Source organism: Vulpes vulpes, chromosome 10, assembly GCF_048418805.1.
Source record: "Vulpes vulpes isolate BD-2025 chromosome 10, VulVul3, whole genome shotgun sequence".
NCBI lineage: Eukaryota > Metazoa > Chordata > Mammalia > Carnivora > Canidae > Vulpes > Vulpes vulpes.
In genome coordinates, this window is record NC_132789.1 from 52,754,130 (window position 1) to 52,764,708 (window position 10,579).

The 10,579-nt window shown below is 47.9% G+C and overlaps 2 protein-coding genes across 30 annotated transcripts; one reads left to right on the forward strand and one right to left on the reverse strand.

The window, feature by feature from the left end:
• Nucleotides 1-916: 916 nt before the first annotated feature.
• On the reverse strand, nucleotides 917-6,271 carry MMACHC (metabolism of cobalamin associated C). Its single transcript, XM_025991935.2, has 4 exons — nucleotides 6,097-6,271; nucleotides 3,849-4,043; nucleotides 2,518-2,670; nucleotides 917-1,704 (listed from the first exon to the last, which is right to left on the reverse strand). Exons 1-4 carry the CDS (start codon nucleotides 6,175-6,177, stop codon nucleotides 1,285-1,287), a joined length of 849 nt encoding a protein of 282 aa, XP_025847720.1. The 5' UTR covers nucleotides 6,178-6,271; the 3' UTR covers nucleotides 917-1,284.
• A 114-nt stretch (nucleotides 6,272-6,385) lies between these two features.
• CCDC163 (CCDC163 homolog) lies at nucleotides 6,386-10,349 on the forward strand. Of its 29 annotated transcripts, none has more exons than XR_011994827.1 (11): nucleotides 6,419-6,618; nucleotides 6,818-6,945; nucleotides 7,034-7,067; nucleotides 7,243-7,430; nucleotides 7,543-7,624; nucleotides 7,785-7,971; nucleotides 8,076-8,143; nucleotides 8,666-8,733; nucleotides 8,881-9,131; nucleotides 9,718-9,837; nucleotides 10,090-10,349. XR_011994827.1 is itself a non-coding variant. In XM_072724148.1 (11 exons), the coding sequence occupies exons 2-10, from the start codon at nucleotides 6,868-6,870 to the stop codon at nucleotides 9,831-9,833; spliced, it is 921 nt and encodes a 306-aa protein (XP_072580249.1). In that variant the 5' UTR covers nucleotides 6,419-6,671; nucleotides 6,818-6,867; the 3' UTR covers nucleotides 9,834-9,837; nucleotides 10,090-10,349. The 29 variants fall into 29 exon arrangements, 13 of the variants coding, with proteins under 13 accessions (XP_025847721.1, XP_025847728.1, XP_025847724.1 ...); XR_011994836.1 differs by having other exon boundaries at nucleotides 8,895-9,131; XR_011994831.1 differs by having other exon boundaries at nucleotides 8,908-9,131.
• Nucleotides 10,350-10,579: the final 230 nt, after the last annotated feature.

Consider the following 10,579-nt stretch of genomic DNA (forward strand, 5'->3'; position numbering starts at 1 on the left):
GTACTGGCTCTGTAAAAAGAAGTTAGGATACCTCGGTGACTCAGTTTATAATCCCAGGGTCCTGAGATCCAGCCCTGTGGCTTCCTGGTCATCACGTAGTCGTCTTCCTCTCCCTTTATGACACCCCTCCCCCCCCCATCCTCTTCTCAAAATCTTACTTCAGAAATAACGGTCATGATCATGAGGGATTTCTAAATATGGGAAAGGGGAATAATCACTTGAAGTCAATTGTACATATATTTTTGTAGGAACAGGAATCCAGCTCTTCAGGAATACCAAAAGGAAATTTTCTAGTCTTTTGGTGCAACTTGGCTGTGGAAATTAGCATAGGGTGGTTTGAGTCTCGCTGAAAAAAAACCCTTGGGGGCGGGAACCTTCAAAAAAAAAAAAAAGCAGAGGCTTTAAAACTAAAGATAGGGGGAAACAGCCCTATGGTATATAGGGTAAAGCTTTCCATATCAAAAGAACCATACTAAAAAAAAAAAAGAACCATGCTTTAAAACTAAAGATAAAACTAAAACTAAAGATAAAACTAAAACTAAAGATAGGGGGAAACAGCCCTATGGTATATAGGGTAAAGCTTTCCATATCAAAAGAACCATACTAAAAAAAAAAAAGAACCATGCTTAGCACTAATTGGCTTCCCTGAGTCATAGCCTTGATTTGAGGGTAGTCCTTTTTTCGTCCTTATTTATCTCTTCCTGAAGGAGGAGTATGTGTCTGGGGGAAAAAGTGGGTGCCTCCTAAGCCCTTATGGCTAGGAAAGATTCAGAAGAGTATTTTGTACCCTTCTAGATAACCTATCAGCTACTCCAGCCTATCCCCACCCCTCCAAGCAAGACCCCCTCGGAGCTGCAGTACAGGATTCTCGGCTTTCAAATGACTATCGAGACCACTTAGTATAAGCCAGGCATCCTTTCAGAAGTGTGTTACAGGCGTTTATTCAGTCCCCACAACAAGCCTATGAGGCAGGGGTCATTAGGGGATGATTACCCTTTATAAAGGTTCTGTAACAAGTAGCTTATTGGAGCAGAGCAGAGAAATAGTAATAGGAATCCCATATTTCAAACCAGGTGGGTATTCTGAATCTGTCTTTGTTTTGATTAAGTTCTCTGAGCCTCCTCTTCATTGAAGACCTCTACTATAATTCTATCAAGATCTCTACTATAATTCTTATATCAAGAATAAATACTATATCAAAATAAAATCTCTTGCCTTGCCAAAAAGCAAAATGAGTTCCAACAAGTACCACTTATAAATAGGGATCCCAGGGGAGGAAGGATCTCAAGGGCCAGGGGACGCAGGTGGTGAGACACTGGGGCTGACCCAGCCCCGGGCTCTGCTGGCATTCTGGGGCTTTTTGGGTCTGAATGTGGTAAAAGGTAGCTCAGGAGATGGAGAGCTAGTATCCTTTGAAGGCTGGGCCAACCCCAAGAAGGCTAAGCGTTGGGCAGGAGGAGTAGAAAAGTAGGCCTTCTGCTCTTCCGAGTAGCGCTCCTGTGGTGTTACAGCATCCCGGTATGTCCAATCACGCCAATGGAAATTAAAGCCTTCAAGCAGGGTGATTCGATCAGCTCTCTTAGGCACACAGTCCAGGGGCTTTGTGGGTGGCAGGTCTGGCACCTCTATTCCTGGCAGCAGCACCACTCCTCTGATGGCAAACCAGCCCCCATATTTGGGGTGTATGCACACTCCTGCTATGTGCTGGGGAGAAAGCAAAGTAAGGTCATGGAAATCACCTTGGCGCTAAGTCCCAATTACCATCATTGCAGGCTATGCTTGTTCAATTCTCAAAGGATATTGATTCCACATTCAAACCTGTCACTTTATTTTATTTTATTTTATTTATTCATGAGAGAGACAGGCAGAGACACAGGCAGAGGAAGAAGCAGGCTCCATGCAGGAAGCCCGACGTGGGACTTGATCCCGGGTCTCCAGGATCACGCCCTGGGCTGAAGGTGGCGCTAAACCGCTGAGCCACCAGGGCTGCCCCAAAACTCTCACTATTGTAGCTGGGCTCCCCCATTTCCTCTCCCAGACAACACTTCATGAGCTTACTCTGGCTATGAGGAAGGAGGATTCTTTAAACTATCAATTTCCCAGTCTCTCTTACCACTTGTCTACTAATCACTGCTCTGCTCCTTCCAGCCTGTAACCAGGTTTGTTTGTTTGTTTTAAGATTTTATTTATTCATGAAGACAGAGAGGCAAAGACACCAGCAGTGGGAGGAGCAGGCTCCATGCAGGGGGCCCGATTCGGAACTTGACCCCGGCACCCTGGGATCACACCCTGAGCCAAAGGCAGATGCTCAACCGCTGAGCCACCCAGGCGTCCCTGTAACCAGATATTAAGACAGACTAGGTTCTTTGACCTGATCTGTTCCCAGGTAGACTCCAGAAAGCATATGAGGTTGGGCTCCTGACCAGGGCACATCTTCCCCTTGTATTATGTCTACCTGTCTTGAGGGCCTTCATTTTCTCCCAGTCCCTACTGGAATATTCACACTTGCTCTCTGACCTGGGTCCCCCAGGGGTCAGCCTCCACATCCTTTCGTTGGTAGTAGTAAGCAGCTCCTGCCACATGGGCTGCAGTCTGGGCCAGAATCTTAGGGCGCCGATTAGGGTGTACCTCGTAGTCAGCGATGACTTCTATTTTCAACTCTGGGAGGTTCTGGGATAGAGATGGAAGCTCATTTCAGCATGAGAGGAATCATAACTTTGTCCTAGAGAGCCCTATATTGTGTTAACAAGGTCCTGTCCTCAGAAGTTGTTTGAAGGGAAAACATGACCTTAAATTTGGGGGAAGGGGGGCATATGGGCCCACTGTGAAGAAAATGATATTCTGTCTAGGAGGGCACATGTTTGAAGAGAGGAAGAAGACTACCTTCTATTTTGAGGGGTTGGGGCACTTGGATGATGCAGTTGGTTGAGTGTCAGACTCTTGGTTTCGGCTTAGATCATGATCTCCTGGGGCCATGAGATTGGGCCCTGCATGTCAGGCTCTGCACTCAGTGTGGAGACTGCTTGAGACTCCCTCTCCCTCTGACCCCCTGCTCCTGTGCTCTGTCTCTCTCAAATATATAAACCTTTTTTTTTTTTTTAAGATTTATTTATTTGACAGAGAAAGAGCCAATGAACATATGCAGAGGGAATGGGGGGGGGGGGAGGGAGAAGAAGAAGAAGCAGGCTCCCCATAGAGCAGGGAACCCAACTTGGGGCTCAATCTCAGGACCCTGGGATCGTGACCTGAGCAGAAGGCAGATGCTTAACCAAATGAGCCACCCAGGTGCCCCCAAATAAATAAATATTTAAAAAAATTTATTATGAGGGATGACTGGTCTCGGTCTTCCAGAGTCCCAGTATGGAAGAAGACCTGGCACAGCTTTGGGGAGATCCAATGTATGTGTATGTATGTATGTATGTATGTGTACATGTATGTGGGTGGTGGGGAAATATTGTTCTGTCCTCAAAAGGCCCTAAAGACAGCAAGAAACCTCCAGGTCTAGGGCAAAGACAGGTGAGCAATACTTAGACGATGCTGGGCTTATTCCTATTTCACTTGGAGGCTGAGGGAATTCTGGTTTGAGGTTCATATAATGAATTGCCCATGAGAGTAGGGTGAGTGAGATTGATTCCAGACCTGCGGGGCTGCTAGAAGAAGGTGGCTGGAACTGGGGTAAGATAAAGCAGAATGAAGAGAGATCATAATGTCAGGGATGGCTTTATGGTATCCTTCTGTCTGGGAAGTGGTTCTTGGCTCTATGTAGGTCTAGTCCTGCATTGAGAGCTTAAGAGAAGGTGGAAGCAGCTATAGGTTTAGAAGCTGGGGGAATATAGAACTTTGCTCACCTCTCTAACGCGGCCCAAGTGGTAGGCCACGCACTGGTCCACAGGGTCAGTCAGTTGTTGGAGGTGGCAGCTCTGAAGGAAGGGTTTGAAGGCTCGGTCAAACATGGCAGGTGTGCTGAGTACCAGAAAGGCCAGGGTAGGTCCTGGCAAGGGTAGGTGGAAGGCTGGAGGCAAGAGTGCATTATACCATGCCACCTGGAACAGAGAAAATTCAGGCCACACAAGAGGGCCAGTTTAGGCCTTTGCTAGGCCCATGCCTCACCCTAGCATTCAAGGCCTCATACATCTTGCCTCAGTCTCCCATCTCATTTCTTTTTTTTTTTTCCCATCTCATTCATTCAGCCAATGGACTTGTACTGATGCTGCATGATGTATATTTATGGGGGCCTCCTCCATGGGGGAAATTTAACAGGGAATGTGAAAATAGAAAGGCAGAGAATTCATGAATAATTAAGAACCAAAAGAAATCATACTGTGATTAATGCAATGACAAGGCCAGATGAGGGTTCTGTGAAATTAGGAAAAGCTTCTTGGAAGCTGTTTTGAAGGCTAGGAAGGAAACTGAGAGACTGATGTGGGGAGGGAGAATCTGGTATGTATTCTAAATAGAGGTTACAGCATTAACAAAAACATGCAAAAAGGGCATATTTTCAAAAGAGTTAATTGTCCAGTTTGATAGAAGTGAAGGGTTTGTAAAGGTGAGCAGGAGAGAAGGGTGGAGAGATCAGTAGGCATGAGATTATGCCTGGCCTAGAATACCAATTTAAGGAATACAAGTCTAATTTGGTGACAATAAGAGGCTATTTTTTTTTAAAAGATTTTATTTATTTATTCAGAGAGAGAGAGAGAGAGAGAGAGAGAGAGAGAGACAGAGACACAAGCAGAAGGAGCAGGCTCCACGCAGGGAGCCTGACACAGGACTCAATCCTGGGTCTCCAGGATCACACCCTGGGCTGCAGGCGGCGCTAAAACCGCTGTGCCACCGGGGCTGCCCAGGGGCTAACTATTGAAGATTTAAGGAGTAAACTGATAGTTTTATTTATTTTTTTATTTTTTTATTTTTTAAACTGATAGTTTTAGAAAGATGGGGCTTTAGTGTGGAGGACGGTTTGCATGCAAAATGATAGCAGGCAGGTTATTGCAGTAATCCAAGTGACGAATACTGGCTTGGACCAGAGCACAGAAGGGTTGGAAGGAAGGGAGTGGATTTGGGAGATTCAGGTGACAGATTCCTAAAGGTCTTGGTGTCTGACTGGACATGGGGGGAGGGAAGGAGTGAGAAGTAGGAGCCCAGGATGACCGGCTCTGTTCAGTACAGTAACTCCCACTACCCACCCAGGTCTACCTGACCCACCGGTCATTCTCACTGTCTCCATACCTGCCATCCACCACTACCTCCATACCTTTACTAACAAGTAAGCTATTACTGATGGCTTGATTACTCAAGCCATTCCTGATATTTGGGATGTACATTATCTTCCTTCCTTCTTTTCACATGTAGCTCAACTCCATTTTTTCTGGTCAGTCCTTCTCAAGTTAGACCCAACTACCTCCTCCTTTATATTCCTTTTCAGCCCTGCTGTGGGCCACTCAGTGGAAGGGGTGGGAGTGTGCTGCCTCTTAATCATCAGGCAAAGGGCTCAACCTGAGTTGATTTAGCCATGTCCAAGCACACATCTCAGCACAGGGGGCACTGGATAAAGGGGAAATGGATCTATGTAAACAAGGGGAGGTGGTGGTACCAGACTTCTGTGTCAGGCGAGTGCTCAGTTTCTGTACCCAGCCCAGCGCTGATGACTGGCAACATCATGAATTATCCTTCTGTTGGTAGATGAACAAACCAGCCAATTGTTTGCTTATTCAACAAAAGGAATGCCCTTCCCTCCTCAAATGGCCTAAATCTTAGCTAAGCAAACCTTCCAGGCCTTGTCCTGTTCTAATTCCTTCGAAGGTAACTGGTCTCAGGGGTCACTTTCTTCCTCTGAATAATGGAGGTGGCAGAGCCACACGATTACTGGATTATGTGTCTCTCATTAAAAAATACGGCATTATATGGGGGTAAAATGACAAGCGTGAGACCATTTCTCTACCCTTTCAACCAAGTCCTCGATGACACCCTGTCCCTGTAGGTCAGAAGGACATGGGGCCAGAGGAGCTCGGGAAGGATCAGAATGCTTTCGAGCTTCACGCCAGTAGCACCCAGGTCAATCATACACCTCGCCCAGCATCACAGGAGGGATGAACCAACCTGAAAGGGGTAAACCTCGAAGCCAAAAGGGCACAACACGTCCTCGATCTTCTGCTTCAGTTCTGCGACTTGTGGCTCCATAGCGCACGCTACGCGCAGAGCTTGCTGGGGAATGGAGTCTCGAGGATAATTTGGGCAGTGGCGTTTCAAGGTAGCTTGGACTCCATTTCCCAAGAACTACTGGGACCAGCAGCGGAAGAGCGTTGGCTCGGTGCAATGCATCTTGGGATATGTAGTTCATTTGGTCCTTGGGGACAACAACTACAGAAGCCGAAAGCCTCAGTTTCCCGGCAAGCTTCACGGCGGGGGTGTGAATGCTCGTGTAGCTTCCAGGGAAACGTAGTTCGGCAGCCTCCATCGCCAGTTGTCTCCGCGAGAGATGAACTCGGTTTCCCTAGTGGCGCTGCGGCTGCAAGTCCAAAATCAGACTTTCCCGGTCTACAGAACGGTTTGAACCAGGTGGCGGCTGTAGTCGCTGGCACAATTTCGGGGCCAAGATGCCTGTGTCTTGCATCTGGAGAGGTCTGGATCAAGAATCGGCACTCTCAAGTCCCACCTGATATCTGCGTATCAGAGTATTTCGCCTTTCCCCTAGATTCCCCAAGCGCCGTTCCCTGCTAGTCCTAGTTTTGGCCTGATATTGCATCCCTACCTTTACTATTACTTCCTCAGTCCCCACTCTGACGTGTGGTTTTACTGGGCTGTGCCTCGGGTATTCCAGGCTAGGAGAGCAAGGCTAGGAGACGCCAGGAGGAAACCTCGCAGAAGGTTATGAGTAGGAGCCTGAGCTGGTCTGAGCACCTCGACGCACTTCTCAATGCTACTAATGGAAATATAGCCAGGATTAAGGTGAGGGGGCGCCTAGGGGTACCCGTTTGGAATTTTGGGTTTAGGGACACTGAGAGCTTATTGGCCTGTGCACTTGTTTCTTTTGTAGCAGCATCTGTATCCTCTTGGAGTCTCCACAGCAGGTAAGTGTTGTCCCTTTTCTGTCCTCCAGCCTTTTTTCTTTCCAGGATCTGCCTGTTTGTAGTGTCTGTACCTTCCACTATTCCTTCCAAATTCCAGCTGTTTTCTGTCCTGAGCAAACATCTGTTTTTTCCCCTAAAGATAGGCCTCACAATTATCTCTTACTTATTCCTTCAGCAGGAGACCTGCCTGGGACCTGGATTTCCCCTCATCATTTGCCTCCACAGTCTGGAGGCCAAGCTCAACAGTCTTGGTTAGAGACTCCCTTTGTTCCGGAGAGGCTGAGTTGGGCTGAGGCCCACAGAGAATCTTCTCTCTGGGATGAAGTTATTATTCTCCGGTCCCAGCTTCAATCCCAGGCTCAGGTAAAGCGTGGGCTCATAGGTGTGTATGTATCGTGTTTGTGTGAGATGAGGGTACCAGGTATTGGGGAAGCCCCTGACACAGTAGGTCATGTGGCTTTTCTTGCCTGAGTAGGTGACTGAGACACTGAGGAAGGCTGTGCAGGGGCTGCTGGAAGAGCGAGAGCTGCAGAAGTATCAGATCCGTGCTCTGGAAGGTACCTGGCCAGTTCCTTTTTTTCATACACATAGTTCATTATGTATGCACACAATTTTGTTACATACTTCCTGTGCAGTTGTGTTTTGGTTTGCAAGTGGAGTCTCTAAGCTCGTGTGTAAAATTCTCAGAAGGGCTAACCCTCAACTTGTCCCATACAGCATCACTAAGGCTGCTGCAGGGGGGCCCAGAGCAGAGAGCCCTTCTCTTGGAGCAACGCGTGGAGGGTCTGAGAAAGGAACTGCAGTGCCTTCGAAGCCAGGTGCAGGAACAGGCCCAAGCCCAAATACAAACAGGACCACGAAAGTGCAGCGCTACTAGTGGTCTTCACCAAGAGCTGCAGAATGAGTAAGTGATGGTCAAGATCTCTCCTTCTTCAGGCCTCTAACTCCTGGTAGTGTCCTCTGGGCTTGTTGATTGGCTTTGGGGTGATACTACTGTCATCTGCGCAGGCGGCAACTCCTATGGGAGGAGTCAGAGATTCTTCGGGAGGAACTAAAGCTGCTGCGGGACCAGCTGAGTGAGTAAACAATTGGGGGTGGGTACAAGTTCACTTGTCCTCTTTTCTGGAGAGTCTTTTTGCTATCCTAGTAACTGGCTGTAGCTCTGACTGCTTGAGCGGCTCAGAAGTCTGGCCAAGTGTTTTGTCTTGCCTTCATGGTGTGAGTCTGGTCTCCCCAATCAGCTTGGAAGCTTCCCAATAGCTACAGTAGAATGCTTTGTCTCAGTTTTTTTTTTTTTTAAAGATTTTATTATTTATTTATTTATTTATTTATTTATTTATTTATTTATTGAGAGACACAGAGATAGTGAGAGAGAGGCAGAGACACAGGCAGAGGGAGAAGCAGGCCCCATGCAGGGAGCTCGACATGGGACTCGATCCGTGTCTCCAGGATCACGCACTGGGCTGAAGGCAGCGCTAAACCGCTGAGCCACCGGGGCTGCCCCTGTCTGTTTTCATCACCAAGATGGGCACAAGGCAGGGAGGGGAAAGGAAAGAAGTTGGAGAATAGCTCCCTTTCATTTTTTTTCTCATCTGAAGGTCAGCACCAGGAGCTGCTGCTGAAACAGATGGCTGAGGGGCAGCAAGCTCAGGCCCACAGCTGGAAGGTAGGACGAGGATCAGATCTATCTCTTCATATCTCCTTGTGGAGACCCCTTCCTTTTTCTCTATTCTGTTCTGCAGGCAGGCCAGGATACCCTTTTCCACTCCATCTCTTTCTCTCTTCCCTATGCTGACTCTACCCTTCTCTAAAGCTCTTCTTCACAAGCCCCCTTCTCCAGGTTGAGAAACTGTCATTGCCCACATGAGGGTTCTGTGTGTGCTGAAGATGCCAATGGTGTTGAGGGCGATTCATATTGGAGAGGAAGAGGTTTGGTCCTACCTGGGCCTATGGTTTGACAGATGTTGGAGGAGCTGCAAAGTGGCCAGGAGGGCAAGGATCAAACTGTGGAGGCTGCCACAGGACAGAGGCCCAGGATGCCCCATGCCATCACAACCTCCTCAGGTCAGGGGATGTGGGTGCTTGTGGTAGTGGAAGGGATTTGCCTCAGAGGCCAGGCATTGGGGACCAAAGTTCAGGTATCCTAGATATTTTTAAAAAGATTAAATGAATAAATAAATAGAGAGAGAGAGAGAGAGAGAATGAGAGAGAGAGAGAGAATGAGAGAATGAGAGAGAGAACGCGCGTGAGAGAGTGTGAGCAGGAGAAGGGACAGAAGGAGAGGGAGAGAGAGAATCTCAAGCAAACACAACTGATTGCAGAGCCCACTGTGGGGCTCCATCTGACAACCCCGAGATCATGACCGGAGCAGAAATCGAGTCGGATGCTTGACCTCCTGAGTCACTCAGGTGCCCCTCAACTATCCTAGATTTGACATGGGCTGGTAGGGGTGGTATGAGTATCTGGGTTACAGTCCATAAAGGTAGTATCGGGCATTCTATACTTGGTACAGGGTCACTGAGATATCTTTATATGTTTGGAGGATAACGGGGGAGGAGACTGGAGGTCTGGCCTTGGGACTCTCTATGCTAGGAGGGTCCCCTTGTCCGACTGTCACCATCTCTGCTTCTCATTCTGTTCCTCTTTCCAGGACCTCCGCTCACATCCTCCAGTCTAAGATTGCCCCCGTTCACTGGTTATCTTTCTTCATCTAGCTCTGAAGTCAGTCTTCTAGACAATAACAGCAGCTGGAAACCTTTTATATAGCTAGGTGAGGGTAAGGGCAGGGATCCCAGGTCTGGGTGAGGCTGAATCTGAATGTGCTTGGGTGTCCACTGCCTAATTGTTTGGCACTGGGTAGAATGGAGGTTCTGCTTCTTTGTGAATCCATCATCCTCTGTTGTTACTTATCCTAAGGTAGGCCTGTATGTTTCTCCCCACCAGACCAGGCCCACGGCCTAGTTCTATGTATATCATGATGCTTGCTGATGGTTTGTTTTCTCTTCCCTTTCTCTCCTCTTAGATCTCCAGAGGAGCACACTTTCTAACCTGGAGCCCAGCAGCTTACAGCTATAGGCCCAGAGCCTTGAGCAGGAGAAACTCTTCTTTAAGGGCCCCACAATGTTCCTGAGTGACCTGTAAGGACTTGTAAGAGTAATTTTGCTCACCTTCCTCTCCAAGGCCCTGTTTCTCTTGATCTAGCTGGTATCTGCCCTCTCTACTGAGGCTTGTCACTGCCTGCCTAACCCTGTCCATCAACTGCAATAAAATGTTTTAACCCTCCCTGATATCTTCTGTGAATCAGCACCCACATGGGATGGACTCAACTATACCTTTTCTTCCTCCTGTTATTTGACTGCTTCCTGCCATCTCTCTGAAGTCCACGTTCATAGATATTTATAGCTATACTGTCTGAGTGCAAGCCCTGTGTTCAGTGGAACTTGGAGATGAACGGGAGATGAGAGTTCCCATTCTGATAGGTAGAATGAGGTAGGGCAGTGCTCTGGGGCAGT

Excerpts from the sequence above, each read along its gene's own strand:
- MMACHC (XM_025991935.2), bottom strand. The coding sequence starts at position 6,177 with ATGGAGCCACAAGTCGCAGAACTGAAGCAGAAGATCGAGGACGTGTTG. Across the intron at positions 2,671-3,848 it reads ACTTGGGCCGCGTTAGAGAG|AACCTCCCAGAGTTGAAAAT; the intron begins GTGAGCAAAGTT and ends TCTCTATCCCAG. Across the intron at positions 1,705-2,517 it reads CTGACCCCTGGGGGACCCAG|CACATAGCAGGAGTGTGCAT; the intron begins GTCAGAGAGCAA and ends CTTTCTCCCCAG.
- CCDC163 (XM_025991936.2), top strand. The coding sequence starts at position 6,868 with ATGAGTAGGAGCCTGAGCTGGTCTGAGCACCTCGACGCACTTCTCAAT. Across the intron at positions 7,625-7,784 it reads TCAGATCCGTGCTCTGGAAG|CATCACTAAGGCTGCTGCAG; the intron begins GTACCTGGCCAG and ends TGTCCCATACAG. Across the intron at positions 8,734-9,028 it reads CTCAGGCCCACAGCTGGAAG|ATGTTGGAGGAGCTGCAAAG; the intron begins GTAGGACGAGGA and ends ATGGTTTGACAG.